This window comes from Erpetoichthys calabaricus, chromosome 13 (assembly GCF_900747795.2).
Source record: "Erpetoichthys calabaricus chromosome 13, fErpCal1.3, whole genome shotgun sequence".
NCBI classification, from domain to species: Eukaryota; Metazoa; Chordata; class Cladistia; order Polypteriformes; family Polypteridae; genus Erpetoichthys; species Erpetoichthys calabaricus.
Genome location: NC_041406.2, coordinates 7,274,755 through 7,298,031, shown reverse-complemented (window position 1 = coordinate 7,298,031; position 23,277 = coordinate 7,274,755). Strand labels below are relative to the sequence as shown.

Sequence of the window (23,277 nt, the reverse complement as noted above, 5' to 3'; positions counted from 1 at the left end):
TAAAAAAACATTACTACATTCCATGCGGATATTACGAAGGTATTCACGACCTACTGTCTTTTATGAATTCGACAACCTTAAACCTGCCCACTTTGACAGATGTTGCAGCTGGATTTGTCCCTTCCGAGAGCTCTGCGAAATTCAGTTATAATGCTGTGGAAAGAAGAGTCTACGTGGTACCGGGTGAAAAGGATGAAACTATACACTTGAAAGGACAGCTGGGTCGAATATTAGGAGCGCATCCTGATCAGACTCGGGGTTTAACTTATAAGGCACCTTTCCCCGCCGACATCAGGGCCGGCTTTTACACTTTGTACGTGTACGGGGATATGGTATCTCATCAGAGAGTCGGAGACAGCTACGTACCCCTTTTGAGGTGTGTTCATATAGAGGATCAGGCTAATAAAATTACAACCATCACATATGACAAACCGCATTATGCCCTAGTCAGCAAGAATCATTTTGACACAGTGACTATTGAAATAAAGACGGACCAGAACAAAAACGTGCCATTTCAGTTTGGTAAGGTGATAGTGAAGTTGCATTTCAGACCCGTCAGGCATTGTATGCACGACTGAAACAATGAGGACTTACCAGGACCCAACACCTTACATCCAATATTATCAGACCCAAGCGGGTAATGGCTTACCGGGATTCTCTGGATCCCCTGTAATGTATGGTGGGGGGATTGGAGGTATATTTCGAGGATTGTTTAGAAGAGCTTTACCTCTCCTTAAAAAAGGCTTTGACATCGCAAAACCACATATCAAATCCGCGGCTAAAAATATTGTAAAAGATGTGATCACAGGTGCTATATCCAGTGCTGCGGGTGGAGTCCTAGAAAAGCAGGAGGGAGCGGGCTTGATGGTCATGAGAAAGACAAAACGCAAGAGACCACCGGGGTCGCGTCAGGCCCCGCCAGCTAAAAAGGCCGGGCGCACTATTTTTACAGCATTATCTAAACGTCGTCAGAAGAGGAACAAGACTAAAGCAAGCAAAAAGAAGAGGAAAGACATTTTTTAAGAGAAGATGGCTTTCGTACACAGAATGTCCGAAGAGTGTGTCAAATCTGAACTGGATCTGTTTACGGTGCCTTTCACTCAAACGAGTGTAGATAAAAGTATATACGTTGAAGTACCACCACTCTCAGCCCTCTCTGAAGTAGCTCCGCTAGAATTTCTCATAGCCGGAAATGGGGAAGATTACCTGGACTTGAATAACACTCTTCTACACCTAAGGGGAAAGATAGTGAACGCTGACGGGACTAACATACCTGCCGGGGCAAAGGTCGGATTTGTCAACTACCCTATAGCCAGTTTGTTTTCTCAAGTTGATGTCACCCTGGGGGACCGCCTAATATCGCAGAGTTCAAATTGTTATCCTTACCGAGCGGTCTTAGAAGGTCTGCTAAATTACAGCCAAGAGACTCTTCATTCTCAGTTTGCTACAGGACTTTTTTACAAAGATACACTTAACAAATTGGAAGAGACAGACCCCGCCGGAGAAAACAGCGGTTTTAATAACAGAAGTGCCTATACAGCCGGTAGCAGGATTGTCGAACTTCTGGGGCACATACATACAGATCTCTTTTTCCAGGAAAAACTACTATTGAACGGCCTAGACGTGAAGATTAAAATGGTTCGGAACAAAGATGAATTCTGCTTAATGTCCGGTGATGCCGAACGTTACAAAGTAATCATAACATCAGCCTCCCTGTTTGTAAAAAAAGTAAAAGTTTCACCGGCCGTGAAATTAGGACACGCTCATGCCCTTACATCAGCCAATGCTAAATACCCTGTGGAAAGGGTGAATATGAAAGTATTCAGTATGCCCGCGGGAATCCGAGTATGCAATCAAAAAAACCTGTTTCTGGGGCAACTACCAAAGTATGTGGTGATTGGCATGGTGGATAATGAGGCCTTTTCGGGGTCTTATACACGTAACCCGTTCAATTTCAAACACAACGATGTAGAGTTCCTGGCTCTGTACATGGACGGTGAACAGATTCCCGCCAAACCTTTTCAACCAGACTTTGTAAGCGGCAACAGTGCCAGAGAATATTATAATCTGGTATTGGCCACTGGTAAGCATTTGAAGGATCAAGCTCTGTCTATCAGCCGTTCAGAGTTCTCGCAAGGATATACTCTTTTCGCTTTTGATCTAACCCCCGATCAAGAATGCGGTGATCATTTTTCATTAGTTAAAACTGGAAACATGAGATTTGAATTACGCTTCCGCGTCCCTCTCCCTAGGACCGTCAATCTAATAGTATATGCGGTCTTTGACAACATCATCGAAATCAACCAGAGACGTAATGTTCTGTATGACTACTAATAAGCACCATGAATACAAAACAATTAACACAACTACTGTCCCAAGACCCCTACACCAAAAGATATTTCCGCGGTGTGCTGGCGTGTGATCAACTACCGGAAAAAAATAACGTCTTACCGGCCATGTTTGTAGTGAATACTCACCGTAAAACCCAACCCGGAGAACACTGGCTGGGGATTTACCTCACAGAAGACGGAAATGGGGAGTTTTTTGATTCCTATGGAAATCCTCCGGACTTTATCTACTTCCCGAACGACATTTACCGTTTCTTAAGCAAAAACTGTAAACAAATCATTTACAATAACCGACAGCTTCAAAGTTGGTTCTCGGACAAATGCGGTCAACACTGCCTCTTCTATCTGCATCAGAGAGGAAAAGGTCTCCCGTACACCTCTGTAATAAAAAAGTATTCGGAGGACGTGAACAGTAATGACTCTATGGTCTCTAAATTTGTTCGTTCCTGGCTTCCTTCGCCGGGACTCTGTTTTTATCAGTACCCTTGCGTGCAAAGATCAGAGACCTGTAAATATTTCAATAGACGGTTAAAGGATGACGACACTCTGTAATGAGATAAAATTGTATTTAATAAACAAATCATTTTACAAATTAATAAGCGATCCATTCCAGTCTTTTTTTTCTCGGTTTCAGTCGGTAGGGGGTATCTTCTGTATGATGAGCAGGGTGGGGGGCTGCGGGTGGCTTAAAACTTTCAAGGAGTTCTCTCGTTTCATCATTAGGTACGACCAAAAATGGAATGTTCAAACCGGCCATGGCGTTTACAAATTCCTTCCACCCCCGCGGTCTCCTATGTTCAGGTATTGTATGAGAAGCGGTCAGATTACGGACCAAATCCACCATGTTGGATCCGACCAAAGGTTTACCCTCTAACAATAGCTCTCCACGATTATTCCAAAACGCGTGATGGGGATTGACGGACATTTTATGTAAAACAAATTCAACATTTTTCTTTGCTTTTACAGGCGCGCTTCTCAAAACCTCTTGCCAAACCTTGTCCTCAGACACCATGACTGCTCCAGGGCCCCCCTCGCCATTTTCTTCTTTTGGTAATACGAGCGCCAGACTGCTAGTTTCTTTATCGGCCTTTTTAACTAGAGTCAGATATCTCTGCAAGATAGAAGTGTAAAGCTTCACCTTCTCGTCAGCCCCTATATCACAGCGTTGCAGGATGTTTCTCATTTCTTTGTCCAGTTCAGTTTCTGTGGCACTCAAAAGGTCGTTCGGGTTAGCGCTCTTTTGCTGAAAAAGAGACATCTGTTGCTGCGGGACCAAATACATTTTTTGAGCGTATTCCATGTTTATGCTCTAGAAGCTAATAAACTGGATATGAATGGCACGGCGACGCTTAAAAGAGCACCCAAAAAGCCTCCTTTCTGGTTCAGAATAGCTTTCTTCTTTTTTAAGGTTAGTTTTCTGTCACTTATTTTTCTGACAGATGTTTTATGCTTCTTGATTAGCTTAAACTGTTTGGGCGAAAGAGGTATATTACCTTTTAAAGTATTACAGGCTATTTCGGACAAAGCATTAATTAAATCGTCAGAAGAGGCGTTTATAAGAATTTTACGGCGGCGACAAGAGCAACGGAGTAAGGCCTTGAGAGGCTGTAGGTTTCTGCTTATTCTGGCCGACATGCTGACAGAATATGTAACGGGGACTCAGAACAGCTTCTTTTATCTTTTAACGGTGTACACGACCGGCCAATCGGGCGGAAACAGACCTGTTCTTAAACGCAGTTCGTCTGGGGTCTGTGCCTTTAAATCCACTAAGAGATAGCCGTACGGTAGTTTTGTAGCATCTTCGAAAGCTTCCAAAAAGAACTTAACACGCCTCGGATACATTTGGCGGGCCAAGGTAGTAATCTGCAATTTGTCCCTGGGGTTTTTAAAAAGAGTAATGTAATTGGCGTTAAGATTAATCGTTCGGCTTTTCTTTCCTTGAAAGAATAAATTTTGAACCAAGTAAATGATAGACAGATTCCGATGATGAGTATATTTTGTGAAAGCCTTTTCTATTTCCTGGCTTTCGCTAGCCGATTCCATCAGATCATCTATAATGACCAAATTTATTTTCTCAGGAGGGAGAAGTTCGTCGTCGCATAAAGACTTTGGGAGTCCCTCAATAAATTTTAATTGCTGAAATTTAGCCGATAGCTCGTCGTACATTTTCTGCCAGCAACTATAAAACCAAATTATATTTTGAAAAGGATGAGACACGACGTGGTTCGAATGTTCCAATAATTTTTTCACATAATAGGATTTACCGGAACAAGAGGGCCCCGAGATAATTTTAGCGAAGGGGTGTTGAAGGCGTGCGTCAAAATCTCTTTTAGTAGCCATAAGGTCTTGTGTTGTAATCTTTTAAGAGAACCCTCTTGTTATACACCACTCTGAATTTCTTCCTGAGTGGTCGGTTTTCTAAAGTGAAACGTTTTTTATTTCGATGGATCCGCTTACCGTGAACCAGTAACTCTTGAGGAGGGGCTTCATGAGACGTCACAAAATTCTGAACTAGATTGGTTAGTGACTCGAGGTTTATAATTTTACCGGTTTCGTGATTGATGGTTATACCTTTTACCTTCATACATGTTTTGCCTTGTGCCGTTTTATAACCGTACGTCTTTGGACCGCCTGAAGCAAATTCAGTAATATAATCACCAGGATTTAACTCACTGGTGAGCTCTCCTAAATAGTCACCCAGAGGAGGATTGTACTGACCAGGCTGAGAAGTAAAAATGACCGAGTCGGTGTCGTGGTACAATACCCTTTCTCCCAGACTGTCCAGTAAATCGTACAACTCTAACCGGGCATAGGCCGTGGTGAAAGCAGCAATGACAACATTAACGCTACCAGGTAGGGTATACTTTTCATCGGTGTACTTCCACTGTATTTGAGCAATCTCATCGCCGATAAATTCAAAATAAGAAACATTATACTGTTTGGAGAAAATATATTGCAAGAATTCCTCACCGTCCTTGACTAAGCTAGTAGTGAGATGGAGAGGTTTTTGCCCAAATTTACCCCAAAGAGAATTTAAAAACAACTTTGAAATTTGTCTCTTAGCCGGATTTACGGCGATGTTATCGCGGTCCAATTGCACACCTTCCTTGTGATAATAATCTAAAATATAACGGTCTCGGGAAGCCTCATCCGTACACCAAGCAGGGTAGCCCGAGGCCTCCTGCTTGCCTTTTAGATGAAGTTTGATATAGTCTGAGAATAACTCAGAAGTATGTTCGGGGTAATGCCAAATCTCGTATACTTTTGAAACTTTATACCCTTTGTCAACGGCCTTTGCTATTTCCACACTGCACCAAGTACCGGTTAAAGCTCTCTCATCCTCTGTGTGACGACAGTCCACAGTCTGAGATTCTGTCTCCGCGCAGGTGCGACAGAGGGTGAACATTAATTTCCCACAAAACCTGAGAGGCAGAACTGGAAAATTGAGACCGCGTGGAGGCTGGACGGTGGCTTTAATTAATCCAAAATACTGCCTGAGATCGCCAAACTGCTGAAAAATAATAGTGGGGTGACCGACCGGGTACATTTTTGTTTTATTCACAAACGGGTACAAGCTGGTGAAATCATAATAGTGAATCTGTTCGGGCCCCACTGCCTTGTGATACAATTTTATGGCGTTGGTACGGCCGCCGAACAACGAGTCCCTCGGTTGTATACGCTGAGGGAAATCACAGTGTTTTAAGAAAGTTTGTAACCTGAGGTCTTGTTTTTTCATCGTCTCCCAATCATGCTCCCAGAGCACATGCACATCTAAATTAAATTTAGACCTAAGTATTTCCAATTTTCTCATAAACTTTTGGTACATAACTGCACAAGTCATACCGGTTAAAGGATGGGTACTGTTAAAATCATAACATTCCGGACAGCCGTGATAAAAACAACCGGCAAATTCAAAGGCAGTTGGAATACCTTTAACTACGGCGTAGCCGTCAAGATAAAAGGAACCCTTCTTTACTTCCCCAAGGTTTAGAGCGTGTCGGATGTTCAATTTTTCTGTTTCACAGAGATACAATAACCATTGAATAGATGCGTTCGAATAGTTTTTCTGACTACTACTGTAATGGTCAGAAGGAATGATGCCGACAGACTTTGGAGGCATACAGTTTTGCCTGTACATGGCCATACATAGAGATGCCAGGGTCATGCATTGAAACGGGTCAATATTGCCAATTTTGATGACCTCGTCTCTGAATTTAATGCACGCTGTTCTAAGAATTTCGACATCATTTTTACAATAAAAAGCCATCTCCTCTTTAAAATTAAAAACACCATGCTTGACACTGTCGTACCAGGTAAAAAATTCTTCTTTTTCTTTGGTCATCATGCTCTGAACACCGTAGCATTCAGGTTCAGGGTAGGGGCCGATATAATTCTGATTTTCAGCCGTATTGAAGAAGTGGGGGAAATAACCTTTTGCGGCTTCAAACCCCATGGCTTTAGGCATGGCACTCAATTTCATTGTTAAAAAATTCAAAGAATCTATAAAACGTAATTGATAACCATCATCTGTGAAACACATCAGCTTATTTCCTTGAGTAGTAACACCATTTTCAAGCAAATACTTCATTAAAAAGTACCCATCGTAACCTTTTGAATTGTGAGCTATGAAGGTATAGCCTTGATACTTGGGGCGACGGTATCTGGCAAAGAACTGCTGTACACAATCTTCACCCGCCCAGAACCAGGATTTACCCCGCAAGGACTTACAGTATATGTAATTAGGAATGTGCACACCCGTTTCTTGTCTACTTTCAAATTCATAAAATACATATTTCTCACAACGATCCTCAGACTTCAAAGTTTCTATAAAGCACTGATGGTTTTCTGCATCATTTTCAATTTTTGCTTTACAAACCCTGCATTCCTTGGGCCGACATTTATGGGGTTTTGAGGCGGCATTCACTGTGTAAGTTTTGTAACACAGGGGACACATTTTTGCCGTGTCACAGGCCGCTTCCATATCGTTGGTCTTATCGTTAAATTTAGGAATCGTATGCTGAATAAAACAAAATTGGGACCGGCAGTAACGGTTGCAATCACCACACTTGACAAGTTCTTCAGGGATCGGACGACAATCTGGGGAGAAACAGACGTTGCAGTGACCTTCACAACGATGACTAAGGATGGAGTGGTAGCTTATGTAACAGTAGTCGCACAAGTATTTCACACCCAGAAAACCCTTTAAATTCAAAATACCGTAGTAATGGTTATCGTGTAAAAACATAAAATAGGTTTTGGGGTTTCTACCTCGGGAGCTTTCAAATTTTAAAAATTTCTCATTTCTTAGACACCTATACCAGACAACAATTTTAATACCAAGCGAGTTTTCAAATTTATGAACGTCCGCAAAGGACACTTTTTCATCCTCAGATAATCCAGCCCTGCTCTGAAGGTTATACGCTTCACGCATGCATAACTGTGGGTTTTGCATGTACCGGTCCTCCATCAGGCTAAGCAGACAAAAAGCAAAACAGAGCTGATTCCCGTAATTATAAGAAATAATTAAATGCCTCATTTTCTTTCTAACTATTTCATGATTGAGTAGAGATGAGACCTTACGAGAGCCACGAGCGCCCCCGCTAGGTGCCCGAACAATCTGGGTGACTAGCATCAGAGACTCATCCGCTAGCACACTCGCATGACTCTGAAGAAGATTCTCTATCTGATGAAGAAAATCGTCTACATTAATATCAGAGCCATTCATCTGTATAAAAACGCTGATAGGTAATGAATCAGCACGCAATTCTAGCTGTACAACATCTTGCGGATTTAAAGTACCTGAAAAACTATCCAGAATTCTTTGCAGCGTCTCATGAATACTGTTAAACACCTCCTCGTAAGACTCTAGTTCATAGGCATTGGCGAAATTTAAGGGGTGTCTTATTTCAGTGTGATTAAAGGCAGGTCTATCGATCTGCTGAAAACCACCCTGACCGTCGTTACTAGAGACAACAGAGGGCCCGGCCATGCCTAAAGTAGACGAGGGTGAAGGTTTAGATACCACAGAACCACCGGACATAACTGGCGCGACTGAAGGGGTAACCACAAATGGCGGGGCAATAGGGGCTGAGGAAACAGAGGACAAGACTGGAGCAGAGGATGCAGAAGGGATAGCTGAAGTAAAAGAGACAGAGGGGGCCGAAGGGGTGGCTGAAATAAAAGAGACAGAGGATGCAGAGGCCAAAGGCTTGGCAACAGGGTGCATGACTGTAGCAGAGGATGCAGAAGGGGTAGCTGAAGTAAAAGAGACAGAGGGGGCCGAAGGGGTGGCTGAAATAAAAGAGACAGAGGATGCAGAGGCCAAAGGCTTGGCAACAGGGTGCAAGACTGTAGCAGAGGGTACAGAAGGGCTAGAAACAGGGTGCAAGACTGTAGCAGAAGGGATAGCTGAAATAAAAGAGACAGAGGGTGCCGAGGGGGTAGACACAGAGGGCAAGACTGTAGCAGAAGGGATAGCTGAAATAAAAGAGACAGAGGGTGCCGAGGGGGGTAGACACAGAGGGCAAGACTGAGGCAAAAGGCTTGGCAACAGAGGACAAGACTGTAGCAGAGGGGGCAGAGGATGCAGGGGGCAAGACTTGAGCAGAGGGGTTAGCAGCTGGTGCTGAAACAGGTGGGGCAGCATTTACAGAACCAAAAGTGTTTGTTAAACCATGACCCGTTTGAGCATTCACATTTTCATTCAAAGACCGCTGAACCTTTTCTAGCAAGTTATTTAATGTTTGCATTTCATCGGGGGTGGCTACTGGACGTAGGGCTTCTAAAAGGCTGTCAAGCTGGTCAAAGTCGATGGGAGTGGTGACAGGTGAAGGAACTCTCATGGTCGCTATTATATTATTCATTTGGAACATGTTTTGATTTTGCCAATTAATATATTCCAATTCATTAAAATATCGGGGTGGTGGAGTAGGCATTTTTGGGGGCCGAATAGAATAACTAACTTCATTCACCATGTCATGCAATAATCCAGCATTTTGAGAACCGCTCCCAGCGTCCAAGTCCTCACAGGCACGCCTTTTGTCAGACATTATTTGGGGAACAAGTTTTCTAAAATTGCATACAATAAAATAACCTTTTCACGTATATCTGGAGACAGTGGTAAAAGGTCCGGTAATGCACTTTGAAAAATCAACAGCACTCGTTCGATTTCAGACTTCAACTCAGCAGCCTTAGCAGCGGGATCAAATCTTTCAGGTTCACCGATTATTTGGGTGAGAAGTCCGGGTTGTGATGCAAACGACGGTGAGCCCTCGAGTATCTGAGTAAGTAAGCCTGGAGAGGCGGGTTCTGAAAAAAAACAAGCAGGACTAAGTTTTCTTTAAAAATAAACATTGGCCATGCACTCGCACAAATAGTTCAACTTACCGGGCTGCGTGAATAAGATGTTCAATAGTAGACTATCCGAGGGCCTTTGCGCCGATTCTATAGGCTGACTGGAAACTTCGGAAGAATTACCACTCTTTGGGGGCGTCGAGTATTCTGCTAAAAAGTATATATTTAACCCCAACGCCTTATTTTCTTCAAAACACACCCATACATGATCCATCAAATGAAAGTGGTACTTACGGGTTTCCGAGTCAGGATTTTTATTCTCAAAAAGACAATCTGTGGAAGCTATTAAATCCTCCAATTGCGAACTAGTTAGATTTAAAGAATCAAACAGTTCAGCCTCCGATTCTAGAATATAAAAGACTAAGTTTGTACGTACTTAAAGACAATTACATTAAAAAGTAATCAGCCAGAACGTTCTTATAAGTTTGTGCATTTTCATTAAAATAATTAGCATGAAACGTACATACTTAAAGACATTAAACCGGTGCGGTCTTACAATCAGCATTTCGATTTATAAAAGAGTTAGTCTGTATAACTACAAAAAAACATTAAAAGGGTAGTCTATATGACTACCATTAAAAAGGAATAAGTTTGTAAATACTTAAAGACATTAAAACTATTAAATCGGCGGTCTTATAAGCTACATTTCGATTTAAAAGTACGGCCGAAAGAAGATCTGACTCACTTTTTGAACAACCAACCGGCCAGAAACTACAGCCTTCTGAAATAAGAAAAAAATACCACATTTATAAACTCTGTGCGTTACGACTAGGTACAGTTTTTTAATTTAAAAAGCAGAAAAACTACCTCCGGGTGAGAGGCAGCTTGGTGATTGCTCTTCGTCGCTGGAACTATCTGATTTGAAAGCGGATTTATAAAAGAAAATAATTTCAAGAGTTTGAAGAGACGGTCGTTAACAACATATATTTCGATAATCTACACTTACCATCAATCACAAAAGTATTTTTTGCCATACCAGCCATTGCGGAAGAAAAAAGCGAAAAACGCCTACCTTTTAACAAAGCTCGCAAACTTGGGTTGCTGGAAGTTATTGTGTTTAATAGACACAAAGCGGGAGACTTTATGCAGGCATAGTTCGCTGTACCGCCTTGGGAGGGCGGAGCGAAACACTTCGGGTGTTTGGGGAGAGCTCATAGGTTCAGAGTTGTTGATGTTCCGCCTCTAAGGGGCGGGGGAGACCCTGGTAGCGGGAATAAGCTTCATTCAAACTCTCGCCGCAATAAGGGTCACATCTATGTTTTACCGAGAGATCGTTGTGCTAAACGCCACGTGTATTTTAAAGTTGATAGACTAAATCCAGTACTCGAAATAAATTTATTACAGACAACTATAAGGTTCACATCTAAGCAAATAGGAATAAGATTAACCTTTATGTTTTACCGACAGATCATTGTGAATATAAGAGAGACGTTAGTGGAAAATATTTCATTTAATAACTTTGTTCTTAAACCCTAGAATTGTGAATATAAGAGAGACGTTAGTGGAAAAATATTTCATTTAATAACTTTGTTCTTAAAACCTAGAATTGTGAATATAAGAGAGAGAGACGTTAGTGGAAAAATATTTCATTTAATAACTTTGTTCTTAAACCCTAGAATTGTGAATATAAGAGAGAGAGACGTTAGTGGAAAATATTTCATTTAATAACTTTGTTCTTAAAACCTAGAATTGTGAATATAAGAGACGTTAGTGGAAAAATATTTCATTTAATAACTTTGTTCTTAAACCCTAGAAATGTGAAAACGTCTGACATTTAAAATGGAACACAGGGAAAGAAGCTTAGTGTTTAATGAGCTTTCAACCCTCTGAATAGCGGGGGCTTCTTTAATAATCGTATGATTTTTTTCGATTTCATTAAACAATAAAGGAATTTAGCATTAAGGACCATTTGCTGTTTGGCGGGGTCTTTTCCCAACGGATTAAAATTGACCGCCATTTGCTGTTTGGCGGGGTTCTTTTCCCACGGATTAAAATTGACCGCCGTCTGATGCTTGGCAGGGGGGCTGCCTTTTACAATTGGTGACACATGTCCCAGCAAAGTGCCGCATGGCAGGGTGCTTCCTTTTAACAATACAGTATCTTTTTTCCAACCATTTGCCAGCAAGGGCTTCCTTTTACAATTGGTGCCACTATGTTAAAGACAAATGTCCCAGCAAAGTGCCGCCTGGCGGGGTGCTTCCTTTTAACAATACAGTATCTTTTTCCCAACCATTTGCTTGGTGGTGGGGGGCTTCCTGGGGTCTCAACTGCTGAAAAATTCACACTAAAGGTCCCGTGGTTTTTAGAAAGAGTCTTACGATTAGGCTAAGTGTATATTTCATTTTTAGAAAGTCACGTCCGTGCGCGGGCATGCAAGCAAGATCCGTGTATATTTCTTAATATGTAGCTACGTTTTAGAAAGTGCTGGAAAGATAAGTGTTTATTTTGAATTTAGTGTTTATAAAATGAAGCGGCGTGTCTTGAGATTATAACTTAGAGCGTGGGGAGTGAATATCGTTTTAGCTATGGCTATGCAGGAAAGAGAAGTGCTTATAAAATAAAGACGCGTGTCGTGAACTTAGAGCAGGGCGTCAATATCTTATAGCGTTTTTAGAAAATTGTATATTTTCTTACTATTAGTTTATAACTTAGAGCAGGGAGTCAATATCTTATACCGTTTTTAGAAAATTGTATATTTTCTTACTATTAGTTTATAACTTAGAGCAGGGAGTCAATATCTTATATCGATTTTAGAAAATTTTATTTTCTTACTATTAGTTTATAACTTAGAGCAGGGAGTCAATATCTTATATCGATTTTATTTTCTTACTATTAGTTTATAACTTAGAGCAGGGAGTCAATATCTTATAGCGTTTTTAGAAAATTGTATATTTTCTTATTATTAGTTTATAACTTAGAGCAGGGCGTCAATATCTTATACCGTTTTTAGACAATTTTATTTTCTTACTATTAGTTTATAACTTAGAGCGATGAGTCAATATCTTATAGCTTATAAATCATATTAACGTAATCCATATTTTTATAGTTTCATAAATTTTCATGTTTTATATTTACATAAATTATATTTTTATATTTTCATATTTTCATAAATCCTATTTTCATATTTTTTATATTTTCATATTTTTATATTTTCATATTTGGGGGCGGGGCTTAAAGTCATCAATCAAAGAGGGGCGGGGCTTAAAGGTCATAAATCAGTCGTTTGATAATAGCTATCTGTATAACTACTGATGAGTATCAAACGTAGTGTTTACCAATTAATATGTTTTACACTTGATAATTCAAAATTGTTTTTTGATCATATTCTTATTTTGTTACACAATAACCCACTTCACGACTACAGTAACATAAGACTGAATTATCAAGTTACATTAACTATGCAAGTGTGTCATGCTAATGTGTGTATTTAATTAACAGGGCATGATGACGGTAAACCTTCAGTTGCTTTTGAGAATTTGCTGAATTCCTTGCTTCACAAAGATCCCCATAAAAGGTACAGTGCACAAGCCCATTTGACTTTTTTCCCATACTCTACCATTTTTTTTTTAAATCATAGTTTATTGTTGTAAGATATTGTTTTTAAAATACTCGGGTCATGTTTTATATAGCATTTCATTTGAGGCTGTCATTATAAAAAGATGTTTCATTTGTCTTTTGCTCCTTGTTGTGGAATATCTCATCCATTACTTCATGGTCTGCTTGCCATTACTGTTAGTGCTGCTGTTTGTGCGGCCCAGGTTGACAAGTGGGAATCATTTGTCATCGGTTTAAGACAAAGTGCAATATTTTCTTTTAGATGACAAGGATCTTTGGTATACAAGAGCAGGGGCTACTCCTTTTTTTTACAATTTGGCACTAATACTTGTAATGCATATTTAACATACACTAAAGTGAAGAAAATATGATTTTTTTTTTTTTTTTCGTTTTGGTTCAACATTTGTGACACATTTGTTAGAAAATGCAGTTTACACCTTGGTGTAAACACACACACACACATACATATATATATATATATATATATATATATATATATATATATATATATATATATATATATATATATATATATATATAATACAGTAACCTCTCCTCCATCGTGGAGGTTGCGTTCCAGAGCCATCCGCAAAGTAGAAACCATATGTTTATATGGTTATTTTCATATTGTCATGCTTGGGTCACAGATTTGCGCAGAAACACAGGAGGTTGTAGAGAGACAGGAACGTTATTCAAACACTGCAAACAAACATTTGTCTCTTTTTCAAAAGTTTAAACTGTGCTCCATGACAAGACAGAGATGACAGTTCTGTCTCACAATTAAAAGAATGCAAACATATCTTCCTCATCAAAGGAATGCGCGTCGGGAGCAGTGACTGTCAGAGAGAGAGAGAGAGAAAAGCAAACAAATCAATAGGGCTGTTTGTCTTTTAAGTATGCGAAGCACCGCGGCACAAAGCTGTTGAAGGCGGCAGCTCACACCCCCTCCGTCAGGAGCAGAGAAAGAGAGAGAGAGAGAGAGATAGAGAGAGACAGAGTTTGTTTTTCAATCAAAAATCAATACGTGCCCTTCGAGCTTTTAAGCATGCGAAGCACCGTGCAGCATGTCGCTTCAGGAAGCAACTGCACAGAAGGTAGCAACGTGAAGATAATCTTTCAGCATTTTTAGACGAGCGTCCGTATCGTCTAGGTGTGCAAATAGCCCCCCTGCTCACACCCCCTACGTCAGGATCAGAGAAAGTCAGCGCAAGAGAGAGAGAAAAGTAAGTTGGGTAGCTTCTCAGCCATCTGCCAATAGCATCCCTTGTATGAAATCAACTGGGCAAACCAACTGAGGAAGCATGAACCAGAAATTAAAAGACCCATTGTCCGCAGAAATCCGCGAACCAGCAAAAAATCCGCGATATATATTTAAATATGCTTACATATAAAATCCGCGATGGAGTGAAGCCGCGAAAGGTGAAGCGCGATATAGCGAGGGATTACTGTGTGTATGTATGTATGTATGTATATATATATATATATATATATATATATATATATATATATATGTGTGTGTGTTAGGGAATTACTACAGGCTGAGTATCCCTAATCTGAATCTCCAAAATCCAAGACATTTTGAGAACCTACCTGATGCCACCTATGTTCTTTCTTTCTTTCTTTCTTTCTTTCTTTCTTTCTTTCTTTCTTTCTTTCTTTCTTTCTTTCTTTCTTTCTTTCTTTCTTTCTTTCTTTCTTTCTTTCTTTCTTTCTTTCTTTCTTTCTTTCTCTCTCACACTCACACTCACTGTTGAGTGGATTCAAACAACATACGTGCAGATTCCAAACAGATTATTCATTCTGAGTCTGGCAGGGTGGGTTGTCCTCCTTGAAGTGCCATGAAGCTAAACACATACAATCGACAACCACATGGGGGTCCCCCGTGAAGCAGAGAGTGCCACAATGCACTATTGGTCAATTAAAAATCAATCCTATGAGGCTTTAGTTTCTGGTTTATGTTGTGACCTGATTATTCTGAAAGCAGCTATTTAACATTATTTAACAAAATTCTTAGCCAAAACGCATGAGTCTGACCACAGGACTGGAAAACTGACATGTGGATTATGCAACACGAGTAATATTATTTTATTTTTTTCGTGGATGTATTTCTCTTTGGCTGTACTGCATTAGTTACTGTTTGCTTCTGTTATGTCAAACATTCTTCCTCTCCATTCTTTGAAAAATTGCTCTAGACCATCAATACAAACTGCGTGGTGTAAGTAACACAACAAAAAAAAAAAACATTTTTGGATGGAGTATTTCTTTAGTCTTTTTTCTCTGCAAAATTCTCAGCATCAAAGTAATCTACAATGTGTGTATAGTTTTGTTAAAGTGCTCACCTGTCTATAGCTTTACATGTCTTTTTTATTGTCAAGGTATCTTATATATAAACATCTACGCGTGGAAGTGTGTGTGTGTGTGTGTGTGTATCTGTCTGTTCGGCCCGGAAGTGCAAGGCTACAGCAATGAAGCTTAAAGAACCGACAAGGCGGCCCCAAGGTAACGAGTCGGAGACAAGCTCGCTTAGCCGCTGATGGACAAGGGAGGCGAGCACATCAGCAAAATGAAACCACAGACTCTGCTTTTCAAATTGTTTTTCTGACAATTTAAATAGTTTCTAGGAACCCGGGCTTTTTATTGCATGGGCTTACACAGCTAGTTAATGTATATAAAATCTAAGGGTTTTGTGTCTACCTTGCAAAACCCTTTGAAGCTTGGTCTTGGTCTTAACTGACCGTTTATGCCGTGACACATGCAACCCCACCCATCATTTTGGCATCTTGCACATAGTGGTCCCAGTTTTTCAATTTGAGTCCCTCTGGCAGCCACTGAAGATGAGGGAATGTGCCTCTGATGAGCAGAAATGCATGGCTACGTGTAAACAGAATGGAGGTGCAGACACACAGCATACATGCAGCATTACTGACACAGACTGAACCCCACAGACAGTGTCAGAAAAGTCCCAACCTCTGCAGCCTTCTCCTTACTTATAGTTAAGTAAGATTTATTATTGGCAAGGATCGGTTTCAACAAAAACCCACAGCCATTAAGGAGTTGTATTATTATAACACCTGGTAATGACTCAAATGTGGACATTTTCTGTGGTGCAGCAATGAAAATACAGCTTTTCCCAAAACAACACTGCAATAAGATTTTTATTGAAACTTTTCAAGGATATCCTGGCAAGAACTTTTGAAGCATCCTTTTTGGAATGGAGCTTTCACTGTCGAGATGGCAGCAATCCTCATGGAAGGGGAATTCAGCACTTTAAGGTAAGTATAACTTATTAGCCTTGCTTTTTGGTAAAGTTATTAGAAATACAGAAAATGTAATTGTATTATGCTCTCAGAAAAATACAAACAGTATATGCTAATGGGTTTGTGTGTGTGTGTGTATACACTGCCGGTCAAAAGTTTTAGAACACCTCAGATTTTCTTCAAATGTAATCAGCTGAAATGCAATGAATGACCTCAAATGGTGAAAAGGTAAGCAGTAAACTGCCAGAGGTTTACATTAACTCTTTGAGGGCTGAATATTTTTTCCAAAAAACTCAGTTTTCTGAAAAGCACACAATGCACTGGTTTCACCCATAAAATCAACATAAAACGTCTGTTGCTACGTGCTGTGGGCACCTGTTTGGCATCTCTGGCAGCAGTGGCTACACAGGGGCGGCTCAGTGGTCAACAGGAATGCATGGCGGGCTGGCTACCTCTCTGTCTTCGCACAGCAGGTGGGCAACGGTGGCAGGTGTAGTGAGATGCAATATGGTTTGTACCTCTTGTTATCATAAGGGGTGGTCCTCCCACCACGCTGCTGTAGGCTCATCAGCTACACCAACGTGCTCAGCACGACGATCAGCTGGGGCCTGATAGGCTGATGATGGTACCTCACTTTCATTTTCGATATCCATCTCCAAATAACTTGCATCAAACTCAGAACCTGATTCAGCAATAATACCTAAAACATCCATGGAGTATTTTGCTTTGCAAATTTGCTTTAGTCACGCCGGATGTCAATGCCATTTTAGTAGCTCTTTACTACTCGTTCATGTGCAGGGAATCGAGGTCAAATCAACAAAGCTACATAACTTTACTTCAAGCAAAGAGAGTCAAACTAAAATGGAAGGGCAAGTTTTGATGCAGTTTACTGCCAATTATCGTCTTCTACTCCTGAAGTTTGACAAAAGTCAACATCATCCCTGAAAGAGTTAAAGATTACTTTAGCAGAAACTGACAAAAAGGAAGTTTCAGAATATTACAAATGCGCCTTCTTCAGGGATCAACTAAGAGGTTACAACCTACAGACGTCCTGCAGCAATTAAAGTAAATTAAGCTTGCAAGTTGAAGCAAACAATTTACACAGGGGTCCTAGCTGCTGTTGATTACTTAGAAACCCAATGTCTGTCTTAAAGCAGAGTTGGAACAGACTACACCTCTGAAGTAATACTTTGACAATATTCCATTGATAATGGCAAGAAAGCTACGATTAACAAATGAAATGAGGTGGAGCTTTGCTACCATGAGAAGTGTAGGTCTTTCATTTAGAGAAATTGCCAAAAAAAAAAAAAAAAAAAATTAAAGTGGTGTCCTACACAACTCAGTCAATTGAAAACTGGAAGAAACTCTGATAGGAAGAGATCTGGCAGATCCGATGTCACAGCTCAGTCAAAAGACAATTTTCTGAGGATCACCAGGTGACGCCCAACACAAGATCATCAAGCTTAACATCGCAGGTCGACAAAGGCAAGTGTCAGAAAATAGTTAGTCATTCAGGAATCAAAGGCAATATATAACAAATGAGGAAGGGTGGAGTGTGATTAGTAAGGTGGGGTTCAGAGGGTGTTGGTCTTCAAAGTCTCTTTTATTATTTGAATGTTCTTCTTTTTAAGTCTGCATATGCTGATTCATGTCCAAATGTCTGTTAATGGTGTTTTCATTTGATAGCCACGATTCAGCCAGCTCTCTGGAACTCTAAGTATTGGCCCTGAATCTTACTTGCACCGTGTCCTGGTTAAACTCATACTCTTGTAAAATCTTAGTATATTAACAATAGTATATACAGTGGGAATAGAAAAGAATCCCCCCCACCTTCGAAATATTCCCATGTTGTTTGCTTTATAGCCTTAAATGAAAACACAGAAACCAATATTTTTTCTAGCTTTACTTACTCAATGCAATCTATAACATTCAAATAAAAGACATCACAACTACAGTTCAGAAGAACTTAAAAAATCAAAAACAAGACCTACTGAGATGAATAAAGGATCACCCCCTCCTAAACTCAATCAATTCCATGGTGGTTACTGGCTTCCTTCCACCTGTGATCAATTGTAATGAGTGTGATTAGTGAAGCTGTTCCTGGAGCATTCATTCCCTTGCTTGGTAGTGCAACTGACAGCAAACAACTGACTATGGGTGGCAGGCCACTTTCAAAAGATCTCAGGGATAGAGTTGTGGACGGACATAAGGCAGGAGATGGAGACAAAAAAATCTCAAAGGCTTTATCAATCCCAAGGAGCCCAGTAAAGTCCATAATAAAGAAGTGGCAAGTGTTTGGTACTACTAGGACCCTCCCTGGATCCAAACTGGATGGAAGAGCAAGGAGGAAACTGGTAAGAGAGGCTACCAGGAGGCCAATGGCCACTTTGAGGGAGTTACAGGATTTGATGGCAAAGAGTGGTCATTAATGGTGTGCATGTGACAACAATTTCACAAGCGCTCCACAATTGTGGCTTGTTCAGGAAGGTTGCAAGGAAAAAGCCACTTCTCAAAAAAGGCCACAAAAAGACTCGTTTGAGCTTTTCCAGAATGCACCTTGAAGATTCTGATGCCAAGTGGAAAAAGGTCTTATGGTCAGATGAGACCAAAACCAAACTATTTGGCCTCAATACCAAACGGTACACCAATGCAGCTCACCATCCACAACACACCATACCTACAGTAAAGCATGGAGGGGGCAGCATCCTGTTGTGGGGGTGTTTCTCTGCTTCAAGGCCTGGGGCTCTCGTTAGGGTAGAAGGAAAGATGGATGGGGCAAAATCCCATCAAACTCTTGAGGGAAAACCTGCTACCCTCTGCCAGAAAGTTGCAGATGGGCAGAATGTTCACCTTTCAACACGACAACGACCCGAAGCACACAACAAAATTGACCACACAGTGGCTGAAGGAGAAAAAAGTGAATGTCCTGGTGTGGGCCAGTCAGAGCCCAGACCTAAATCACATTGAAAATCTGTGGAAAGATTTGAAGATGGCAGACCACCAACGCTCATCATGCGATTTGACCGAACTTGAACAGTTCTGTAAAGAAGAGTGGGGGGCAAATATTACTCAATGTAGATCTGCAAAGCTGATGGAGAAGAATCAACAGACTCAAGGCTATCATTAAAGCAAAAGGGGGTTCAACAAAATATTGACATTGGGAGGTGATCCTTTATTAATCTCAGTAGTTCTTGTTTTGATTTTTTATAATTTTTCTGAACTGTAGTTGTGATATCTTTCACTTGGATGTTATTGGTTACATTGAGTAAGTAAAGCTGGGGAGAAATATTGGTTTGTGTGTGTTTTCATTTACAGCTGTAAAGCAAAAAAAATGGGAATATTTCGAAGGGGGGTGGGAGATTCTTTTCTATACCCACTGTATACCCGTATATACTAAGCATATACTAATGCAGTCAACTCCGGATAACTCGATATTCTCGGTGCTCAAATTATCGACTTAACTGTATTACCGATCTTGCCGGATACGACTTTTTGAGTAATTTTTTTTTTACCGTACACACTTGGCGCAGCACCCCCTAGGCTTTTATTAAACTTCTCTCACTACTGAAGGCAGGCTATTTGGCATTTTCACCAATAAGAAATGATCTGAAAAAGCATGTACATGAAGCTGAATGGCTGAGAGCAAATAACAATCCAGTGTATCAAATAACTCCCGCTCATAGTTTCCAAGAAGAATCAAGTTGGGCGGAATCTCCTTCTGAGATGATGGACGACTTCCACAACATCTTTTCCCGACTTCAGGATCTCTTCACTATCCTCCCCCCAGAAGTGACTGTCAAGATGTACACATCTTTGGATGATGATGGAGAAGTCACAGGGCCACTCTCTGATAGCGACATCTTGTAGCAAGTCTCAGTGAGGGATCAAAATCTGGTCACTGATGATGACATCAAGCCTAACGTATTAGCAATGGATGCCCTAATGGTGGCCAGAGTTGTTCACAAGTTCGTATTGCAGTTCGGTGATGCAACGCAAAATCAGGTGAAGATGGCATTTGTTGAAGATTCCTCGGCTGCAAAAGTAAAGAAGACATTTATCACGCAATTTTTTGCACCGGTAAAATGAATAAATGCAATGTGTATTTAGACAGTAGAATATCGAGTTGTGCTGATTTTTTTTTCCCATTGGGGACGCCTAAATTTTATCGAATTAAATTGATTAGTGAGTTATCCGATATCGAATAAAACAAATATTTTTTTTTACATGCCACTCTGAATATTTAGTCAGGGTTGTGGCATTTTATCTATTTAACCAGATTATCGAGTTAAGCGATATCGAGTTATCTGGAGTTGACTGTATACTCTTAAATTTAGTTGTGTGTAGATTTCTTTTAATTGTTCTTTAAATAATATAAGTGTTTGCCTGGAATGATGAGAGCAGGCAGATGGCCTAGTGCCTACACAGTGAACACCAAAAGACATAAAATGCCAGAGAAATCCAGTTGAAGTGCTTCACTGCAAACCATTGTGGGTAGACTGCAACTGCCAAAGGACATTAGGCCGTGAGCATCCAGAGGATATCCCAGGAAGTCAACACTTAGAGGCTATCTACGCTATAGATAGGTCTGGGTCATGTTGGACTAAATGGATTTGAACAGTATCTGCTAGGGTAGGGGTCACCAACTCCGGTCCTGGATGACCACCGTGGCTGCAGGTTTTCATTCTAACCCTTTTCTTAATGAGTGACCTGTTTTTGCTGCTAATTAACTTCTTTTGAACTCATTTGCATTGACTTGCTGTTGAAGACTCAGACCCCTTAAGTGTTTCTTTTTCCTTAATTAGCAGCCAAACAAGAATGAGATACAAAATGAGCCAAAACAACTGGTGTCCATCATACAATATCTGAAAATAAAGAATACTCAAAGCGCTATATAAATGTAATTAATTATTATTATTATTATTATAAAGGTGAAGGTCTCAGGAATGTCGATCTTCTCAGGTCCCCGAAACATTTGACCAGAGCTCTTAGAAAAGAGAAAATCAACAATTTCAGAAATGTCTGCTACTGGACAATGAGAGCTGCAACAAACCACAGAGTTGAAGAACTGGTTTAATGACTAGAATTGCCACCTCATTAAGCATCTGGTTGGAGTGAAATTGGTTGGAGTTTGAGGCTGACTTAGTTGGTCACTTCACATTTGATTTCTGTTTGGGTGCCATTTAAGGAAAGAAATGAAGCAATTCAGAGGAACGATGAAGAAATTCAGGGGAACAAATCTTAAAAAAAGCAATTCATTTTAAACAAATTCACAAGAAGTTCATTAGCAGCACAAACAAGGCACTCATTACAAAACGGGTTAGAATGAAAACCTGCAGCCGCAGTGGTCCTCCAGGACTGGACTTGGCGACCCCTGTGCTAGGGGACAGAAGGAAAACTGATCTGGCGAGACCCTGCTTTTGTCAGACAAGATCACAGAGGTTTTGTTTTTATTTTGACAGAAACAGCAAGCAATATCACAGTGATGAATTAAGTGGCCCGGAAGACACAAGGCAGAGACCAAGACCTGGTCCAGAAGCCAGCCAGTTTCTTACCAAATCATTTACAATAGGTAAGGCTTTATTCACAGTTGTCCCGCTGCACATCTTTTAAAGCCAGGCTGGCTAAAATAAAACTTGACTTTTGTTTTTTGTGCTAATTTACTGGAGTTAAAATGCATGTAAGAAGTGACTTTCATTTCATGTTCATCTTTGATATTAAAGGAATACTCCACCCAAAAACGATATTATGTTTGAATGTTACTTGCCCCATATACGTTACAGTAATGGCTGATAAAAATTTATAATGTCATATATTCATTCAGAAAGGACATAGTTTATGATTCAACTGTCACGGTAATTGACCAACACAGAACAAGAGCAAACAATTTCAAAATATCCATGGAAAAAAAATCTCACGTTGTTGCATAATCCAAATGCAAAGTCATGCATTCATTTGCTGACAATGTTCCAGACATATATTTTTTACTTTATTTTTTAAGTAAACCACTTCCAGAATCAGCATTAACCTGTACACTGGTACTGAGAGTGCTGTGCAGAGTGGAGGCAGACCCTTTGTGTTTTTCCCAGTTGATTCTGTGGTCTGTCAGCGGTCTGTTCTGCTCCTACTCTGTTCAGTGCTTGTAAGGACTGGGTGTTGGGCAGGTCGTGGGGTCCAGTGGCTGGGGGGCATCTATTGAAGAAAGATTCGCTGATCTTGACTTTGCTGACGATGCTGTCATCTTCGCGGAGTCAATGGAGGCTCTGATCAGGGGTCTCGAGAGACTGAGCGAGGAGTCTGAGTGTCCAGGCTTGCGAGTGTCCTGATAAAAACCAACACCCAGGCCTTTAATGACCTTTTGGGCACGGCCATCAGCAGTCTGTCTGTCTGCGGAGAGAGTGACAACCTTGTCGAGAGGTTTTTCTTACCTCGGCAGTGACATTCATGTCTCTGGTGACTCTTCCTATGATGTCAGTAGACGGATTGGGAGAGCATGGGGGGTCACGAGCTCACTGAAAAGGGGTGTTTGGCGCTCCCGATATCTATTCAAAAGGGAGAAGGTCCAAGTCTTTAGAGTCCTGGTGCTTCCTGTCTTGCTATATGGTTGCGAGACATGGACGCTATCTGGTGACCTGAGACGAAGACTGGACTCCTTCATGTGTGTCTCTTCAGAGAATCCTTGGGTACCGCTGGTTTGACTTTGTGTTGCTCATGGAGTCCTGAATGAGGCACATGACCTGCATTGTGAGAGAGCGTCAGTTACGGCA

General features: G+C 40.7%; 1 protein-coding gene across 1 annotated transcript in view; it reads left to right on the top strand.

Moving 5' to 3' along the window:
* ulk4 (unc-51 like kinase 4) overlaps positions 1-23,277 on the top strand; it is a 499,390-nt gene that overhangs the window by 46,104 nt on the left and 430,009 nt on the right. Inside the window, exons 8-10 of the mRNA XM_028817917.2 lie at positions 13,140-13,215; positions 16,430-16,528; positions 21,973-22,082. Coding sequence (XP_028673750.1) covers positions 13,140-13,215; positions 16,430-16,528; positions 21,973-22,082 — 285 coding nt within the window. The remainder of the gene's footprint in view (positions 1-13,139; positions 13,216-16,429; positions 16,529-21,972; positions 22,083-23,277) is intronic.